At 35.4% G+C, this 20,693-nt stretch overlaps 1 protein-coding gene across 2 annotated transcripts in view; it reads left to right on the forward strand.

Annotated features, from left to right (window-relative positions):
- LOC105478815 (structural maintenance of chromosomes flexible hinge domain containing 1) overlaps positions 1 to 20,693 on the forward strand; it is a 151,656-nt gene that overhangs the window by 78,069 nt on the left and 52,894 nt on the right. For both annotated transcript variants that reach the window (XM_024791952.2, XM_071085588.1), the window contains 9 exons: positions 5,542 to 5,690; positions 6,578 to 6,666; positions 7,804 to 7,922; positions 10,848 to 11,015; positions 14,608 to 14,733; positions 17,102 to 17,181; positions 17,427 to 17,584; positions 18,810 to 18,925; positions 20,336 to 20,400. In XM_024791952.2, coding sequence (XP_024647720.2) covers positions 5,542 to 5,690; positions 6,578 to 6,666; positions 7,804 to 7,922; positions 10,848 to 11,015; positions 14,608 to 14,733; positions 17,102 to 17,181; positions 17,427 to 17,584; positions 18,810 to 18,925; positions 20,336 to 20,400 — 1,070 coding nt within the window. The remainder of the gene's footprint in view (positions 1 to 5,541; positions 5,691 to 6,577; positions 6,667 to 7,803; positions 7,923 to 10,847; positions 11,016 to 14,607; positions 14,734 to 17,101; positions 17,182 to 17,426; positions 17,585 to 18,809; positions 18,926 to 20,335; positions 20,401 to 20,693) is intronic.

Genomic DNA, 20,693 nt, shown 5'->3' on the forward strand with positions numbered 1-20,693 from the left:
GTGAAACAGTGTTGTTAACTACAGAGCCTCGATTTGGCCATTTAAATTACTGAAATTGGTATACCACTCTAAAAATATCCTTAGAAAAGAGTTTTGTTGGTCCTCATGAACCTGCTGTCATCTAAATATGACATTTGTACCTTGATAGGGTTGAATCTACATGTTGAAACTTAATACCTCACTGAACAAGGACCCAAATCAAAATGTTAAGAGTCTTATTACATAAAGTAGACAGCTTTTTCGCATTCCCTTTATGGTTGACTGAAATAATAGTGGACAGTCTATGCTTGCTTCTTTCAAAGTTCAGTTTGTTCTTCTATAATGAGACACATGCATTCTTCAAAATCACTCTGCTGTGCAAAATTGTGCAATAAAAAAATCACAGGACTTATGAGGGAAAATGGAAACTAGAGGCACAATACTCAAACTTTCTCAGTAACCCATTAAGAGAACCTAATAAAATAGTGGCAAAAACAATAATGATAATACGTGTTAAATGTTAAGAACTACATAAATACTATAATAATATGGCAGTTTACCTAGCTTAATGAAGTCTTAGGAATGATTGCAGCTTTTGAGTTACTGTAAAGTGGTGGAAGGAAGGTTGTCTGAAAGTGAGGGGAAGTTGTTTTAACAGTCTGTGGATGAGCATGGCTCATTAACACATAGTCAACTGAGGTGACTGATAGCTGTTTGAGGTGCAACATTTTTTGTGTTCCCACTTGGTTGGTTCAGCTGCGCAGTTTTCTGTGTTGACCTAGTTTTTTCAAAGATGAAATCGTACCTAAGCAAAAGTAAAATTTGCCTTATGCTTAAATTGTTTACTGATAATTGTATTGGAACAAATTTGCATTTTCAAAGTAAACATGATTGTATTGGAACAAATTTGCATTTTCAAAGTAAGCATTGTAACAGAACTTACTGTACTTTTTTCCCCTTGACGTCTATGGAGATAAAATTCCCAAGTGTGGAAAAAGAATTTACCAAAATTCCAGGCTTTTTGAGGTAGTTAGAAATAAGCATTCCTCCATGTCTGGAGAGCTGACATTCATAGACTCTTAGTAAGGAGTCCCAGTTAACCAAATTTTTGGAGAGTTAACATTGTTTGGCAATTGCTCTTTCAGACTGGTATACACCATACCCATCCTGTGTTTCCAAACATAAGATCTGGTAATTCAAAAGGATTATTTAGCATGGGTTCAACTGACATGAGTTTTAAAATCTTATTTGGAACAATGCTTGTTCTAGCCAGCTTTTTTCCCCTTCGTAATGAGGGAAGAGAGAATTGAGATAGAAATAATTCTGATTCCTCTTGGAAAGGAGGTAACCATTTTATCTCTATAAGCAGATTTGAAGGTAAGTAGTGGTTTAATAGTGGTGCCAGGGATGTGGCTTCTGAGCTATTTCCTTCTTTCTCACAATCATGCTTCCACTTCCTTGTTTCTTAAGAAGTTTAAGAAAAACATTGAGTGGAGAGCCTCTCCCTGTCATACCTTCTCTAAGGTTGTTGCCTGCATTTGACACATTGTGCCTCTAATTTGGTAATTATGTATGTCTATGCACTTCTTCATTGACAGTAAAAGATAGTGAATACTCCTTTTTTCTTAAGTTGAATGTACAGCCTTTACAGTGGTTTTGTGGTGTTGAGAGAATTAAGCCAAGATAGAGGGAATTCAGCCTGAACTGAGCTGGGGAATCTGTTCAGAGGGGTACACAGCCAGGGTGAGTGAGGAAAGCCTTTTATCTTTTTTGTGGAACTCCTTCTTATTTTCCTCTTTTTTTTTTTTTTAATACAATAAAGAACAGAGACTAAAGATGGTTTTAAAAGATAAAAAGGTAACTAAAAACATTAGAGCAGCATAAACTAGGAAACAGAATATTAGTGATTTTCATTAAAAAGTTAATTTACCACGGGCCAGGCGCGGTGGCTCACGCCTGTAATCCCAACACTTTGAGAGGCCGAGGCAGGTGAATCACGAGGTTGAGAGTTCACGACCAGCCTGGCCAAGATGGTGAAACCCCATCTTTACTAAAAAAAATACAAAAATTAGCCAGGTGTGGTGGCGGGCACCTGTAATCCCAGCTACTCAGGAGGTTGAGAGAGAGAATTGCTTGAACCCGAGAGTCAGAGGTTGCATGAACTGAGATCGCGCCACTGCACTCCAGCCTGGGCGACAGAGCGAGACTCGTCTCAAAAAAAAAAAAAGTTAAATCACTACAATCAAGTAGGCTTTATTTTTGAGATTCAAGGTTGGTTCAACATACACAAATAAATAAGTGTGATTTGCCACATAAGCAAAATTAAAACCATATGATTTAATATGGTTTCAATAGATGCAGAAAATGCTTTTGATAAAATCCAACATCCCTTAGTGATAAAAGCCATCACTAGATACTGAAGAATACATCTCAAGATAATGAGAGCCATCCATGACAAACCCACAGCCAACATCATACCAAACAGGCAAAAGCTGGAACCATTCCCCTTGAGAACTGGAACAAGACAAGGATGCCTGCTCTTACCAATTCTATTCAACATAGTACTGGAAGTTCTACCCAGAGCAATCAGGCAAGAGAAAAATAAAAGGTATCCAAATAGGAAAATAAGTCAAACTCTCTCTTCGTTGTAGAGGTGATTCTATACCTAGAAAACACCAAAGACTCTGCCAAAAACCTCCTGGAGCTGATAAACAACTTCAGTAGGGTTTCAGAATGCAAAATTAGTGTACAAAACTAGTAGCATTTCTGTATATCAGTAACTTTTAAGCTGAAAGCCAAATCAGTCCCATTTATGGTAGCCACAAAAAATGCAAAATGCCTAGGAATACATCTAGCCAAGGAAGTGAAAGATCTCTACAAGGAGAACTGCAACACTACTGAAAGAAATCGTAGATAATACCCACAAGAAGGGAAAAACATTTCATGCTCATGAGTCAGAAGAACTAGTATGATTCAAGTGACCATACCGCCCAAAGGAATCTACAGATTCAGTGTTGTTCGTATCAAACTACTGTCATTTTTCACAGAATTGGAAAAAAGCTATTATAAATTTCGTATGGAACTAAAAAAGGGCTCAAAGCAATCCTAAGCAAAAATAACAAAATGAGAGGCATCACACTACCCGTCTTCAAACTGTACTACAGAGCTACAGTAACCAAAACAGCATGCTACTGGTACAAAAACAAATACATAGACCAACGGAGGAGGTTGGAGAACCCAGAAATAAACCTGTACACGTAGAGCTATCTGATCTTTGACAAAGGTGACAATAACAAGCAATGGGAAAGGACTCCCTATTCAAAAAATTGTGCCGGGATAACTGGCTAGCCATATGCAGAAGAATGAAACTGGATCCCTACCTTTTGCCTTATACAAAAATTAACTCAAGGTGGATTAAAGACTTAAATATAAGATTTCAAACCATAAAAATTCTAGAAGAAAACCTAGGAAATAGCCATTCTGGACGTCGGCCCTGATGAAGAATTTATGACCAAGTCCCCAAAAGCAGTTACAACACAAACAAAAGTTGACAAGTGGGCCCTAATCAAACTAAAGAGCTGCACAGCAAAAGAAACTACCAACAGAGTAAACAGACAGACTACAGAATGGGAAAAAATATTAACAAGCTATATATTCTAAAAAGGTCTAATATCCAGAATCTATAAGGAACTTTAACAAGCAAAAAACAACCCCATTTAAAAAATGGGCAAAGGATATGAACAGATAACTTGTTAAGAGAATACATACATGTGGGTCAGCAAATATATGAAAAAAATGCTCAACATCATAATCAGAGAGAAATGCAAATCAAAAGCTATGAGATACCATCTCACACCAGTCAGAATGACTATATTTAAAAATAGCAGACATCAAAAAATAACAGATGTTGGCAAGGTTGTGGAGAAGAAGGAATACTTATGCACTGTTGGTGCGACTGTAAATTAGTTCAGCCACTGTGGAGAGCAGTTTGGAGATTTCTCAACCTTAAATAGAACTACCATTTGAACCAGTGATACCATTACTATATATATACCCAAAGGAAAAGATACCATTTCACCAAATATACATGCAGTCTCTGTTTATCTCAGCACTATTCACAACAACAAAGACATAGGTGCCTATCAGTAGTGGACTGGATAAAGAAAATAAGGATAAAGAAAATACACCACAGAATACTACACAGCCATAAAAAAGAACAAAATCATGTCCTTTGCAGCAACATGGATGCAGCTGGAGGCCATTATCTTAAGTGAATTAATACAGGAACAGGAACCCAAATACTGAATGGTCTCATAAGTGGGAGCTAAACGTTAAATACCCATGGAAAATATAGGAACAGTAGACACTGGAGATTCCAAAAGAGGGGAGGGTAGTAGAGGAGCAAGGGTTGAAAAACTACCTATTGGGTACTATGCTCATTACCTGGGCGATGGGATAACTCATAGACCAAACCTCAGCAACATGCAATTTACCCATGTAACAAACCTGTATATGTACCCACTGAACCTAAAAGTAGAGGAAAAATAAAGTGTAAATTAGATTTTTTTTAAAAAAAAAAGATTGTTAGTGATTTTAAGGCCAGGTATGGTGGCTCACACATGTAATCCTAGCACTTTGGAAGGCTGAGGTGGGAGCATTGTTGGAGGCTAGGAGTTTAAGACCAGCATGGGCAACATAGTGAGACCCCTTCTTAACAAAAACTTAGGCAGACCTGGTGGTGCATGCCTGTAGTCTCAGGTACTCAGGAGACTGGGGCAGGAGCATTGCTTGAGCCCAGCAATTGGAGGCTCCAGTGAGCTGTGATCATGCCATTGCACTCCAACCTGGGCTACAGAGCGAGACCTTGTCTATAAAATCTAAAAGTAAAAATAGAATATGAGTGATTTTAAAATCAACTACAGAAGTCTAAATAAAAGTAGAGAGAAAGTTGAGGTCAGAATTCTTAAATAGAAAGTATTGGAAGTTTAAAAGTAAGGACAGAGTAGAGCAAACAACTTGAAAAAGTATGGATTAAATGACAAAATATGGAATGTAAGAGGTGTAAATTAATACAGAACTGAAAGCACCCAAGAAGAGATTAAGGCCAAAGTATGTCCAGAAAGTTAGATAAAACTTTTTTTTTCTCACCTTGCTGAGTAAGAATAAGGTCCACCTAGATCTCATTCAGAGCCTTCCCATAAATAGGATTCTTTTCAAAAAATAATTGAATATTGCTTTTCAGAATTACATGATCTGATTTATATGTTACTTTTAAACGATAATGGCCACAGTGATACTTTTCTGGCAAAGCACTAAAGAAATGACTTAAGAATTTTTATTTTGTCTCACTAAAAAATAGGGCAACATTAACAACAGAGACAAAGAGGATGCCTCTGTATCATAGTAGTATATGAACCACACCATTTCTGACCATAAAGAGACTTTTTTCTTGGAGGTGAAGAAGATGGATTATAATGTAGTTTTAAGAGTAAGATAAGTGGCAGTAGGAGAACATTAGACAGACTAAGCTTTATTATTCTTAAATATATCATTTTCTTCTAGGTTAATTGGACTCCTGAGATTAACAAAGAGCACTTGCTACAGGGTCTTCTTCCTGATGTGCAAGTACCAACATCTGTAAAAGATATGCGCTATTGCCAGGTTTCTTTCCAAGATGATCATGTGTCTTTGGAAAGTGCATTTACAGTAAGGTTTGTGGACTCATTATATTTTGCAGCCTGTGGCAACAAAATACTTTCCTCCATTGCACATATATGAAAGTTGTTTTTAATGTAAAAATACTACAGTTTCAATGAAATATGATAGATTGTCTTTGGAATAAAGTATCATTGGTGATAGCGATTAATTTTTGTTATCACTATAACCTTGCACTGAATTGACCTTCTAGTATCTGGAACCTTTATTAAAGGAAAGTTTAGTGCCAGCAACAGTGAAAACACCTGCAAAATGACAAAGACATGAAAAATTCAAAAGATACAGTGTGATCAGTCAGTGTTGTTCAGAAGGAAAAATTCTTTCATTGCTTAGTGAGAATTTTTAAAGCTGAGAGTCCCACCAGAGTTAATATGTAGAACTTATATTGAAGGGACAGAATTAAGTGAATGTGTAAAAAAAACCTTTTACACTGGTCTATCAATTTCTTGGCCACCTCTTTTCCAATAACCTCTTGGACTTTAATTCTTCTACCCATTTCTATACTTTTCCCAACACTTACGATAGTTCTGTTTTTGAGATAGAATTTTCAAATGTGCTGCATTCTGACCGTGATGACATCACTCAGTGAGTTATTAACTCGTCTGTTTTCTTGTCATAATTTCCTCTTAATCCAGCATTAATACTGTGACTTAACATGTCTGTAAGTTTTTGGTCTGTATTCTCTACTATCTTTGCAAAGTATCTTTTTCCTATTTTCTTTTGGGTTAATAGCAGATTATATAAATTAAACAGTTATTTGAAGGGGTGTTATTATATTTGAGTTATTGGATATGAACATTATATATGTGTTATTCTGTAGCATGTTGGAACTACTTCAATTAATGGTCTAACTAAAGACTTCTAACTTGTTAAACAATTTCAGACCACTTCCTGATGAACCTAAACATCTAAAATGTGAGATGAAAGGAGGAAAAACCGTACAGATTGGCCAAGAGCTTCAAGGAGAAGTAGGTTAGTATGGCTTGCTTTAAAAACAACAAAAAAACTGATGTTTCCTTCTATGGATGTTTTAGATACATAATCTGAAAGGAAAGCTTTTGGGTTCATATAATGTTATTGTTTTAAAATCTATTGTCAGACAAGATTGAAGTATTTTCATTACGTTTGCCCAGGCTGACATAGCTTTGAAATCAGTGTGACAAACATATTTTGTTGAAAAAAATCTTGCCTTTTGTTAGAAGTAATAATATTACTAATTAGAAGTTAATAAGAAAAGTATAAAATAAGCTTGGCATGGTACACATGCCTGTGGTCCCAGCTACCCAGGAGGCTGAGGCGAGAGGATTGCCTGAACCAAGGGGTTTCAGGCCAGCCTGGACAAAATAGTGATACTATACTCCTAAAAAAATTCTTTTTAAGTTCTGGGGTACATGTACAGAACGTGCAGGTTTGTTACGTAGGTATACACGTGCCATGGTGGTTTGCGGCACCCATCAACCCGTCATCTACATTAGGTATTTCTCTTAAGTGCTATCCCTCCCCTAGCCCCTACTCCCCGACAGGCCCTGCTGTGTAATGTTCGCCTCCCCGTGTCCATGTGTTCTCATTGTTCAACTCGCACTTAAGAGTGAGAACATGCGGTGTTTGGTTTTCTGTTGCTGTGTTAGTTTGCTGAGAATGATGGTTTCCAGCTTCATCCATGTCCCTGCAAAGAGTATGAACTCATCATTTTTTATGGCTGCATAGTATTCCATGGTGTATTTGTGCCACATTTTCTTTATCCAGCCTGTCATTGATGGGCATTTGGATTAAAAAATTCTTTTTTAAACATGAAAGTATAACGTACATGTATGAATGGATTCCTATGTATTTTTTCTTATGTCTAGAAAATTACATTAAAATATTATCTTCAAATTTTCATGGTAAAAAATCTGATTAACATTAGCATCGTGTTAAATGTAGTTGAGAATATACTTATGTAAATCTTTATTTTATAATGAATTTAAAAAATGAGTATAATTGTTTTATTACCAAAAATTAGTAAGAGAACAAAGAGTAAGTTTCTAAGCATGTTTTTATAAAGTATATTGTAGATATTTATATCTTCTATTAAAAGATAATACTAAAATAAAACTTCCCCTTTTTTAGTTATAATAATTACGGATCAGTACGGAAATCAGATTCAAGCATTTTCACCAAGTTCTTTATCTTCTTTGTCAATTGCTGGGGTTGGACTTGATAGCTCAAATTTGAAAACAACCTTTCAGGTATGGTTACTTTCTATACCATGTTGGTTTGATTCATTCTATTGTTATATGTGTAACAAAAAGTTTGGGAAAAACTAGTATAACAAAAAAGTTTGATTTTAGTTTTTAAATTGAAAAGTCATAAAAGGCACTTAAAAATCTTATAATGAAAAAGTTTGAACATACGCAGAAATAAACATAGAATGGGTATTTCTTGTGTTCCCATCATCTTCAACAGTCATCATTCTCCCCATACCATATCATTTTGAAGCAAATTCCAGACATCATACCATTTTATCCATAAAGATTGTGGTGTATAGATTTTTTTGATAGCTTTTCATAGCAGCTATTTAAATAAAATTTCTTGGTGTTTAAACCCTGTATTAACAGGATGCTGAGAGAAAAAATCATTATAAAGGTTTGCAACTGTGCACTTAATTCAGGTTAGCTTAAAAAATAAAAACTCTGGTGGAATTCTTTCAGTTTAAAACAAACAAGCATGCTGTAGTCTGCTTGGAGAGGTAGAGATAGCTTTAGCGAAAAGGACATGGTGGAGTTGGGTCTTAAGGAACCTGCCAGTCCACAGTGGGTGAGAGAGAAGATCTCTCAGGTCAAAGGGAAGTTAAATTCATTTAGATCATTGAATGCTTTTTTAAACTTTTCCTCTTTGAGTCTCTATTACACTTTTTCTTAACAGGGGCAGTCACAAAAATAACTTCCATGTTTCCCTTCTAACTAGCGTTTCTGTCTCCAATAATCTGTTCTGCTCTTTTCTAATGTTGAGAGCATCATTTTCACTACTGAGGAACTTTGAATATTTTGTTCCCTCCACAATAAAATGTGCTCTTTGACTTTTAGGTTCTTCCATTTTCTAGCTTCACGCTACAGGTAGATGAAATCAGAAAATAAATGTGCTCCTGTGGTTATGAATAAACAATCCCTGCTTCCTATCATTCTGTGCAGAGGCTCCTAATTGTTCCTAAATTATAACCCATCTTCCTACATCTTCAGTTATTCTACTAGATCCGTCCCACCAGCATGTAAACATGCTGGAATGTCACTCATCTTAAACAAACAAAAGGAAAAATCCCTCCAGAAAAACCAGCAAAGCTTCATTTGGCTCTGTATTCCTGTCCATCTACTGCCCTCCTCCATTTTATAGTAAAACTCCTTGGAAGAGTTGTATGTTTTCACATCCTTTTCTGTCATTCTGTAGCAAGCCACTTTCATCATGTTTTTCTGCTCTGTTCTACCTGACCAAATCCAGGGGTCAATTTTCAGTTCTCATGCTACCCATTAGACCTATCAGCGTGTTACATTCTACTGCATTTGAAATCAGTTGCCTTAGTATGGCCTGTAATACCTACAGTATTCCACCCTACCATAATCTCACCCCTTTCTCTCTCCATAGCTCTTTACTCTCCAGCCAAGTGGACTTTTTTTCTACTTCTGTTGTTCTGTAATTGATGTATACCATCTTGGCCCATTTTCGGAATTGTATATTTAATTCTGTTTGTACCCATCTACAATTTGTAAATGCAATTTCATTTTCAAGATTTGAAATAAAACCAGAACAAATTCCAACATGACTTTAAAAAAGAAATCACCCCTTCAGAAGGGCTTTTGGTTCAGAAGGGCTATCAAATTTGGAACCCTAAGATAGACTTTACATATTTTGAACTTCAGTACATTTTACTAAGGAATATCTATTTAATTTGTTTTCTGAATATTGAAAAATTCTTCTGTGCTTATTGAGCTTTTAGGAGAAATTAATTTTGATTATTTTGCAGTGACTTTTTACATAAAATGTTCTGTTCTACAGATCATTGAGAACATAAAACATGAAGTTTTCTCTCTGATTTATTTATTTATTTTTTTTGAGACAGGATCTCACTCTTTTGCCCGGGCTGGAGCGCAGTGCAATGTTGTGAATATGGCTCACTGTAGCTTCGACCTCCTGGGTTCAAGTGATCCCACCAGAGCCTCCCAACTAGCTGGGACTATAGACGCTTGCCACTTCACCTGGCTAATCTTAAAATTTTTTGTAGAGATGGGGTCTTACTCTGTTGCCCAGGCTGGTCGTGAACTCCTGGGCTCAAGGGATCCTTCCGCCTAGGCCTTGTAAAGTGCTGGGATTATATAGTCAGGAGCCACTGTGCCTGGCCTGATTTTAAAATTTTGATGAAATATTGTTACAGCAGCCCAGAAACAAAAGCAAAATTTTGATGAAGCAGATTTGTACCTAGTAGAAATTTAAGATGACTGAATCTTCAAGGGTCACCGTTAAAATATGAATACTATAGCACTCATGCCAGTGTGGAATCATTCAGTCATATTGCAGAGATTATAGGCTAGTTTCATTGATTCTCATTAATATGACATGTTAGGCATTGTTCTAAGTAATAGAGATTGAGTAGTGACAAATCAAAGCTCCTGCCCTTGTGGAAATCATCTTGTCATGGAGAGGACATGCAATAGATGAGAAATAAGAGGTAAGAAAAATGAAGTAAGGAAGGGGATAGATAGTATGCCAATAAGTAAGGTGATCAGGGAAGAGCCTCTTATTAAGGTTTCATATACAAAAATCTAAAGAAAAACAATGTGTATATCTGGTAAGTAATGTTGCAAACAGAGGGAAAAAAAAGTATAAAAGCTGTTCAGGTAGCAGAAAGGAGAAAGTACAAGGAAGAGGGAAATTAAGAAAAGATAAAGAGACATAGCCAGAACCTTTTGGATCCCCTACCCCTTGAAAGAAGAAATTCAATCTCTCCTCTCTTGAAAATAAAATTTATGACATGCCATTATTGCATAGGTACAATTTATTTTCTGTCCTTTTACCAAGAAACACATCTGTATGCCCATGGGTTAATGACAAAACATTTTATTTTGTTTTTCTGAAAACTAAGTGATATCCCCTGTCTTTCTCAATGTACTTTTCCTCACTAGGAAAACACACAGAGTATAAGTGTAAGAGGCATCAAATTTATTCCAGGTCCTCCTGGAAATAAGGATCTTTGTTTTACTTGGCACGAGTTTTCTGACTTTATTCGAGTGCAACTAATTTCTGGACCTCCTGCTAAACTTCTTCTTATAGACTGGCCAGAACTGAAGGAGGTAAGTCACTTCATGTCTTCACTGAAAGAATTTAATATTACATGGCCTATTACTTTCAGATTGTCAGTGGATCAGAACAGATATATTTTGTTGCTGAAGTAACAACTAACAGTTAACAGTAAAAATAACAAAAGAGCAAGGTAATGTGAGTCTTAATACTTTGCTATTTGATTCATCATTGTGTCCTCATTTGTTAAAAATGAGTGTAATAATTCAGATCTTAAAAACTACAGAGAATTTCAAACATGCATAAAAATAAAAAGAATAGTGTAGCGAACTCCCACGTGCCAGTTACCTAGTTTCTACAGTTACTTATTTTTGCCAATTTTGTTCTTTGTTCTCTTATACTAATCTAATAACTTTTTGTTGGAGTTTTAAAAAGCATATCTCAGACATCAAGTCATACCCATAAAAACTTCAGTATGACTTCCTATGCAAGTACTTAAATTTTAAACACTAATTTTGTAAATGTCCGCCAAATCCTTTGATTTTTTTTTTTTAACTGAAATTTTAGAATTCTAATTTGATGGACAAAAATTGTACATATTTATTGTGTACAACGTATTTTGAAATATATATACATTGTGGAATGGGTAAATCAAGCTAATTAACACACATATTACTTCACATTTTTTTGTGGTGAAAACATTTGAAATCTATTAGCAATTTTGAAGAATACAATATACTATTAACTATAATCATCATCATACAATTGATCTTTTGAACTTAATACCCCTATCTAACTGAAATTTTGTATCCTTTGATGGAATTCTAGTTTTAAAATGTCCAGATTCTGGCATTTGCTTGTGAAATAGCAGGGCTTTAACGGTTTTTTTTGTTTTGTTTTGTTTTGAAACAGTTTCTCTTGTTACCCAGGCTGGAGTGTGGAGTGCATTGGCACAATCTTGGCTCACTGCAACTTCCACCTCCTGGGTTCAAGCGATTATCCTGCCTCAGCCTCCCGAGTAGCTGGGATTACAGGCATGTGCCACCATGCCCGGCTAATTTTGTATTTTTAGTAAAGATAGAATTTCACCATGTTGTCCATGGTTGGTCTCAAACTTCTGACCTCAGGCAGTATGTCCACTTTGGCCTCCCGAAGTGCTGGGATTACAGGCATGAGCCACCGCACCCAGCCAGGACTTTAACTGTTGATGTGATAGCTAACTTTGAAAAAATTTTTATTTAAAAAAATTTAAAAAATTATTTATTTTTAATAGAGACAGGATTTCACCATGTTGACCAAGCTGATCTTGAGCTCCTGGGCCCAAGCGATTCTTCTGCCTCATTCTCCCAAAGATCTGAGATTACAGGTGTGAACCACCGTTCCCAGCCCACATTTTCTGTAAAAGAAAATGAACTCACACAATCATGGTAGTAGGTGAATTTATCTTAGTAAAGGGGCAGGTCATCTAAGAAAGGTTAACATGGTCATGCCTTAGTTTGAGATTGCTCTTTTTCACTTGTGAGTTTAAAAAGCAGATAAACTGGTTATGACAGTGTGCTTTATAAAACACAGTTTTTAAAATAATAATGTGTTGACTAAAGGGTTTTACTGAAAAGCCAGTGCATTTTTTTTTTTCTGGGAGCACTTACAAAACATAAATTAACCCACTTTTTATACCTATTGATGCCAATAAGGGATTTGTTGATTGACTATTACCTGGAACAGTTATGTGAAATAGTTTTGAGGTGGAAAAAACTGGACATGTTTGTCTTATATCGTTTTGGGGGATAAATATAAAAAAATAATGATGGCTGTTGGCTCAAAAATTTGTAGGAGTTATTTGTAGATCCGTAATAATCCAGAAACTTAAAACATAAACTAATACATCAGTCCGTTGAGATATGGTTATATGTAGATGAGGCTGGAAAAATGATTATTTGATATCTAATTTTTCTAAGTTTTCTAATTGCTGACCCATTTTCTCCCCGATAGGATCTGTTCAGAGAGGAGGAACTGATATAATATATAAACATGATGAATAGAAAAATATATGGGTGTTAATAAATACATATATTATTCTTTATAAATGAGGGAGCTGGCCAGGTGCAGTGGCTCATGCCTTGTAATCCCAGCACTTTGGGAGACCAAGGTGGAAGAATTGCTTGAGCCCAGGAGTTAAAAAGTACCAGGTGGGGCAACATAGTGAGAATTTGTCTCAGTAAAAAGGTAAAAAAGTACCAGGTGGGGCAACATAGTGAGAATTTGTCTCAGTAAAAAGGTAAAAAAAAAAAAAAAAAAAAAGGTAAGTAAATGAGGAAACTGAAATGCTGAAATATTAACATTCCAGTATTAAAAAGTGACATTAAATGTGATATTAAAATGCTTATGAACCTTTTTTTTCAGAAATTTGCTTTTTCTATTTTCTAGAAAACATTATTATTAGCCATTTGGGCTGCAAGTCATTTACTTAAAGATAACCTTTAAAAGTAGCTAGGAGTCCTTTAAAAACTTAGACTGTCCTTTAAAGGTAGTTTTGGTAAACAGTTACTTGATTAGGAATGAAATACTGTATGTTTACATTTGGAAACTCAGCAGTTTTCAAAATTCAAGCTTTCTGTAAACTTTGGCAGAGGGAACAAGGCTGTAGCTGTGTAAACTTTATGGTAGAGGGACACAACTAAACCAATCTCAAGTGTCTTTGGTTTTTTCATAATGTCCTATCCATAGCAGAATGTTAATTTTTCTTTCCATTTTCAGCAGCCTTTTCCCGTAATCTGGTAACCAACTACCTCAGTTAAGAGTAGGGGATAGAGGAAGCAGAAGGAACATTCTTGTTAGAGGAGAGGTGATAAATCAGTTTTTTTTTGTTGTTGTTCTTTAGTTTTCTTCCATGTTTTGTAAACTTTTAAAATATTGACCCAGAGGATTGGGCTTTTGTCAGGTATCTTGTTTAACACTGTTTCCTTTGATGTGCCCAATGTTAATAGGTCAGTAAGCAGATTTCTAGAATTATACAGCCTTACATATTAGCTAGGGAAAAAGCAAGAAGCATTTTAAGTCAACAAGACAGTGTAGATCATCAGTGAATAGTCCTATTTAACCAAGGGCTAGAAAGCCATGTTACTACTTTTAATGCACAATGGCAAGAGAGCTGAACATTAACTGAAGGAGAAGCTAAACTAGAGATTACCAATGCTAAATCTGAGAACCAAAGATAGGTTTCCATTTCTGTTGAACACATTCTAGTACTTACATAGCATTTGCATTGTGTTAGATGTTATAAGTAATCTAAAGATGATTTCAGGTGTACGCTTAGGTTATATGCAAATACTATGCAATTTTATATAAAAAAGTTGAATATCTGCAGCTTTTGGTATCCACTAGGGGTCTAGAACCAATCTCCTGTGGATACTGAGGGAAGACTGTAATGTCAGGTGTTGCTTTACCTTTTTTCAGATCATTTATCATTTCGGTAAGAGGGTCACACAATTTAGTTGACTTTCAAAAGTTTGTTTTCATTGACCAAAGAAGCCATTTGCGAATAGAACAGAGATAAATTAAGTGATCGTTACACAATTATACAAGTAATTGCATTGTTTGGCCCATATATTTTAGTGTTTCTTAAAATATTTCTATTCTTTTCAGTGCATTCCAGTGATTAATGGAAGAGATTTACAGAACCCTATTATTGTTCAACTTTGTGATCAGTGGGATAATCCAGCACCGGTACAACATGTTAAAATAAGTCTTACAAAAGCTAGCAATTTAAAGGTAAGTTTTAAACTTCCTTACATCTTCATTTAAAATTCTGGATTTCATTTTCATGATAGTATCTTTAGCTGTCATATTGCTTCTTTTTTAAAAAATATATTTTACATAATCTTTATTATTACTTAGCATAAATAAACCTCAAAAAAATTTTAAATTATTTTGAGGAAGTAGAATTTATATCTTACAATAGTACAACAAGGGGCCAACATTGTACAGTTATGACTGTTTTAATGTTTCTTATATAGTAAGATTTGCATTTCAGATTAGGATGAATAAATAGATAATTAACACTGACAAAGTGAATGAAGACAGATACCACAGGGACCCACAGAATGGATTAAGGAACAGACATTATTGGGGAAACATACATGGTGAGGCTAAACAAAAAGAGTCATGCAGGTACCTATCCTCTACTTATAGAGAGCTACCAGATCCTGGGCAGAGCTGCTAGAACATGCTGGTATATTCTAGGGTGAGGCTCCTGCCCTCTGTGGTTCTTCTTATGGGGCAAGTATGAACATGGTCTTATAAAGGTGAGGAACAGTCTTGACTACCAGAAAGTTCAAGATTAGGTATCAGTTATTCCCATGAGTATTGAGAAGCTGCTTGGGATCTAGGGGCTGGTGCAAAGTTGGAGGCCCTCCTTCTAGGGGAAAGAGGAAAAGCCGCTATTCATTGCAAAGGGGTGTGTGTGTGTGTGTGTGTGTGTGTGTGTACAATTTTTTTTTTTTTTGTGAGACAGAGTCTCACTGCAACGCCCAGGGTGGAGTGCAATGGTGTGATCTTGGCTCACTGCAACCTCTGCCTCCCAGGTTCAAGTGATTCTCCTGCCTCAGCCTCCTGAGTAGTTGGGATTACAGGCATGTGCCATCATGCCTGGCTAATTTTTGTATTTTTAGTGGAAACGGGGTTTCACCATGTTGGCCAGGCTGTTCTCAAACTCCTGACCTCGGGTAATCCACCCGCCTTGGCCTTCCAAAGTGCTGGGATTACAGGCGTGAGCCACCATGCCTGGCCATAAAGTTGTATTTTTATACTGTCTCTTCTGTGTGTTGAAGGGAATTCATTGGTCCCAGCCAGGTTGTTGCTAGGCAAGCCAGGGGGAGTTGGGGTCATATTCAGACAATCTTGAGTATCCCTCCACATATAAAAAATAAATATAAATGTAATGGAGAAACCAGTTGATATTATGTAAAGATGATGTTTCTCTTGCAATTATTTATAGTTCAATCAGAATCCCAGTAGGGATTTCCCAGAACCTGAAAAGGTGATCTTAAAAGTTGTATGGAAGATTAAAGTGCAAAGAATGGCTTATTATACACATGGACCTGTTTTCATAGTAATTACAGTTGGAGTTTTTAAATGAGTCTGTTAAATGAGTCTATGATATTGCTGCTATAAGACCTGAAAAGACTTACTTCTCTGGCTTGTCAGTAAGGATTTGATACCCAGATGGGAGACTTATTTTGAGAAAGATGGGTTGAGAGACAATGGACCAGAGAGTAACTGGGACAGGTATAAACATAGGACTTCATCCTATCATTTCAAGTGTGCTTTCTCATTTTTTCCTATTCAGCTATTGCTTTTCCTGTCTGCATGTACCATTATTACCTTTTCTTTAGGTTCTACTAAGTTGAGATGGGTTTTAGGGTTTGGGAGACAGTCTGATTTTTCTTCTACTGTGGTCTACAAATTCACTGTTACTCTGAATGTTTGCTTCCAGTAGAGTTAGACAACGATTATTTTTAACCCCATAATAAAGATATGATTCTGGTTTCTGGAGAACCATCTGTAAAAGGCTGAGAGACCCTTCTAAATCCGTTATTAGGAAATGTGGCCACTGATTCTTGATCTCTTGAAAGTGAAAGCTTGGTTATCACTGTGAATGTAGTATTGCAGCAAAAATTTGAGAAGCGTATCTGAGTAAACATTCAAGAGAAAAATGAAGAATGAAGATAGTGCTATGATCCTTTGACTTGAGTGTGTGTGTACAGTATATATTTCTCCAGTACAGTCCCCTACACCTGCCCCAGCTTTAGAATATACCTTCATTGTTTGTGTAAACTTCATTTGATGTATCAGTGATATTGAAACGGTGAACTAGAAATCTGCAACTTAGTAACTGAAATACATTAAATTCTAGTGAAATTGATCAAGATGAGTGATTGTTACTCTACTTTGGATTATATCATTACATGCTACATTATTCCAACTAGTTCAGATTTTTAAAATTTAGATTTTGGAAGTATGCAAATACTGCTTTTAAAATAGGAATAGAGGGAAAGAACATTGTAATGGAAGAAAAGAACTTGATTGATCTCTAGAATTTTCTAACTAACCATTTTGTTTTGTTTTGTTTTGTTTTTAGCTCACGCCTTCAAACCAACAGCATAAAACAGATGAGAAAGGCAGGGCTAATTTGGGAGTATTCAGTGTTTTTGCCCCTAGGTAAGAACCAAAAGTTTGATAGTTGTTGGTGTTACAGAGATTCATTTTTCTTCTACTGCTTTGCTGAAGTTAAAAGTAATGACTATCCTCCTATTTAATGTTAGGCAAGAGTTGGGACTGAATAGAAGTTGAGAGGTTTTCTAAGAGTTGAACTTTGCGTAAATTGTCTCAAAATTTTTAGATTATTCACTCAAATTAACTAAATGTAATTTGAACCCCTCTCCCCTTTTGTTTTGTTTTGCTAGAGGAGAGCATACTCTGCAGGTTAAAGCCATCTATAACAAAAGTATCATAGAAGGACCTGTAATTAAGTTAATGATTCTTCCAGATCCAGAAAAACCCGTTCGTCTCAATGTTAAATATGACAAAGATGCTTCCTTCTTAGCAGGGGGTCTTTTCACTGGTGAGTATTTCATATACATAAATAAATCTATAATGATAATTTGCTTTGTACATTAGTGGAATAAATTACTTATCCTAGGTGTTCAGCACAATAAAAAATCATGCTTATAATAGCCTTTTTTAAAAAAAATCCTTTTAAGGGGCAAAGAAAATATATTTAACTTAGCAATGCCTCCTCTTATTCCCGTGTCTTGCATTTATTTTAATATCAAGAATGAACTGAAAGTTCATACATAAACTGATAGGCTGAGGTAATTAATTCACGTGGTGTTTGTACATTCACTGAATTGTAAAATTGTGTGAAAGAAATAGGAACCATATGGTTAGAATTATGGAGTTATGCTCTACTAAATATTGTGTTGTGATCTTAAACCCATCATAACTAGAATCATTTAGCTTAATTTGAGTGAAAATATATCACATCAGCATTTATGATTAAAGATATTTAAGAAAAACAAACATTTATTAAATACTGCTATGTTAAGATACTATGCTGTGCTCTGAATTACAGTAATGAATAAGACAGTTTTCAGTGTGCTCAGTCTAATGTAGGAGACAGGGAAGCAAATGATTTCAATATTATGTGGCAGATATTAATAGGAAATTAGTTTTTGCTTTACACAAATAATTTTCTGAAAGACTTCCATTTTCTTAAAAAGGTGAATCCCTGTACATAGTTTTAAGTAGTGAATGAAGCACCTCAAAGTTTAGATTTAAAAATTTTTGACAGTAATTTTTAATAATTAAGTTACATGTGCACATAGCTTTTTATACTTTATAAAGTAGACTCTCTATACCATATGTAAAATATTAAGTCTATTTCAGGGAGATCTATTTCCTGTTATTAAAAAACTACAGTAACAGGTGCCAAATGAATGTTACAGGTGGTAAATATAATGGGAATATTATATATAATGATCTCTTGGCTATTGTATGCTATTGAAAATCATACAAGAAAGTAAATATTCTGTTCTTGGAATACGTAAAGCATATGGTGCTATGACCAGTTGGCGTAACTCTTAAGTTGCTGAGTATACATACATTCTAGCCTTTTGGTGTTGTATGCTAGAATTTATACATTTCTTCGTCAGACTTGTATTAACATTTAAATAACATGTATGCTTTAAACATTTAAATAAGATATTTGCTTTAAGGCATACAATTATTTAACCATATCCATTAATTGAACTAGAAAGAAAATAATTTTTTAACGTTTACCATGACAGATTTTATGATTAGTGTTATTTCTGAAGATGACAGTATCATTAAAAATATTAATCCAGCACGTATTTCCATGAAAATGTGGAAGCTATCTACCAGTGGGAACCGACCCCCAGCAAATGTGAGTCATGGGAAGCATTTTTTGAAGTTAAAAATAGTTCTTACATTTAACTTAAAACTAAATCTCATTTAATGTAAATATATAATGTTATATAAATTTGAGAAATGGAAGCTAATTCACTTCATTCCTTGGAGTTAAAGAAATTACATCAGTCTATGTTTCAGAATTGACAGTTGATGCTATTGAAAAAGAGTAGTCTACTTTGTGATTTTTCTTAACATTTTAAGATGCCTATATAATAAAATTATTTCATCTGAAGGACAGTAGCACAAGGCAGAAGCTATTAAATATGAGGGGATAATATAGAAAATGAGATAGTAAAGAGATAGGATTGATAGACTGCTTGAAAGAGAGTGGAGACAGAGTTAGAGGGTCTAGAACAGTGCTGTCCAGTAGAAAGATCACACCTGGTGTTTCAGCTTTCTAGTAGCTACATTTAAAAGCTAAAAAGAGGCCGGGCGCGGTGGCTCAAGCCTGTAATCCTAGCACTTTGGGAGGCCGAGACGGGTGGATCACGAGGTCAGGAGATCGAGACCATCCTGGCTAACACGGTGAAACCCCGCCTCTACTAAAAAATACAAAAAACTAGCCGGGCAAGGTGGCGGGCGCCTGTAGTCCCAGCTACTCGGGAGGCTGAGAAAGGAGAATGACGTAAACCCAGGAGGCGGAGCTTGCAGTGAGCTGAGATCCGGCCACTGCACTCCAGCCTAGGCGACAGAGCGAGACTCCGTCTCAAAAAAAAAAAAAAAAAAAAAAACTAAAAAGAAATAAGTAAAATTCTAGAGTTTTTAACCTAATATATCAAAAGTTACCATTTCAACAGATACTCAATAGTTTAAAAATTATTGCTGGGATTTCACATTCTTTTATCTTACCGAGTCTATGAAATTTGGTGTTTATTTTACACTGTATATCAATTCAGACCAGTCACATTTCAAGTGCCCAGTAGCCACATATAGCCATTGGCTACCATACTGGACAATGCAGATCTGAAATAAATCTAAAATTGGGAACTAAAGTTTATCAGGGTCCTGATATAATAATCAACTTCAACATTTATGGTTCATTTTGATCATTGGTTTTGGAAACTATCTTGCTTAATTAATCCTGAATCTTTGCTTGCTCAATTTGGGCCATCAGTCCAGTCAAGTTGGTGTTATCTTAAAATAATATCACCGTAAAGTTCTATTGTGTGTCTTTTAATAATGGGGTGTCTTTCCACTGTCACTAATCTCACAGTGTACCTTACATGTATTATGAAGATATATACATGTATATATATACCTGTATGTTTATAAACGGAATCCAGATACACATTCAGTGTAGGTATATATAAGCTTTCCTCCTAAGTATACTATGTTAAATTTTGTCATTTTCCCCTCTCCCCTTCTCTCCTACTCCCCTTTCTAGGCAGAAACATTTAGTTGTAATAAAATAAAAGATAATGACAAGGAAGATGGCTGCTTCTATTTCAGGTATTTCTCAAAACATTTCATATTTTGAATACGTATCTTGTTACAAAGTAATTCAACCCTGGAGAGAGATGTGGGCTCACCTGACGAAAAGTAATTGGTGATCAAATAGAAATATTAATGTCTCTAAATTTTTGTCAGTTTTTTGGGAAAAGGTGTGTTTTCGTTTTTAAGCTTTAAATTAGTTTTAAGCTTTGTAAATTGTGATTGTATTTGCTTTTGAAACTATAGAAGCCATCAGAAGATCTTTTATGTTGTCAGCGCACTTTATAACTTTTTATTATATACGAGGTTTC

This window comes from Macaca nemestrina, chromosome 19, assembly GCF_043159975.1.
Source record: "Macaca nemestrina isolate mMacNem1 chromosome 19, mMacNem.hap1, whole genome shotgun sequence".
NCBI lineage: Eukaryota > Metazoa > Chordata > Mammalia > Primates > Cercopithecidae > Macaca > Macaca nemestrina.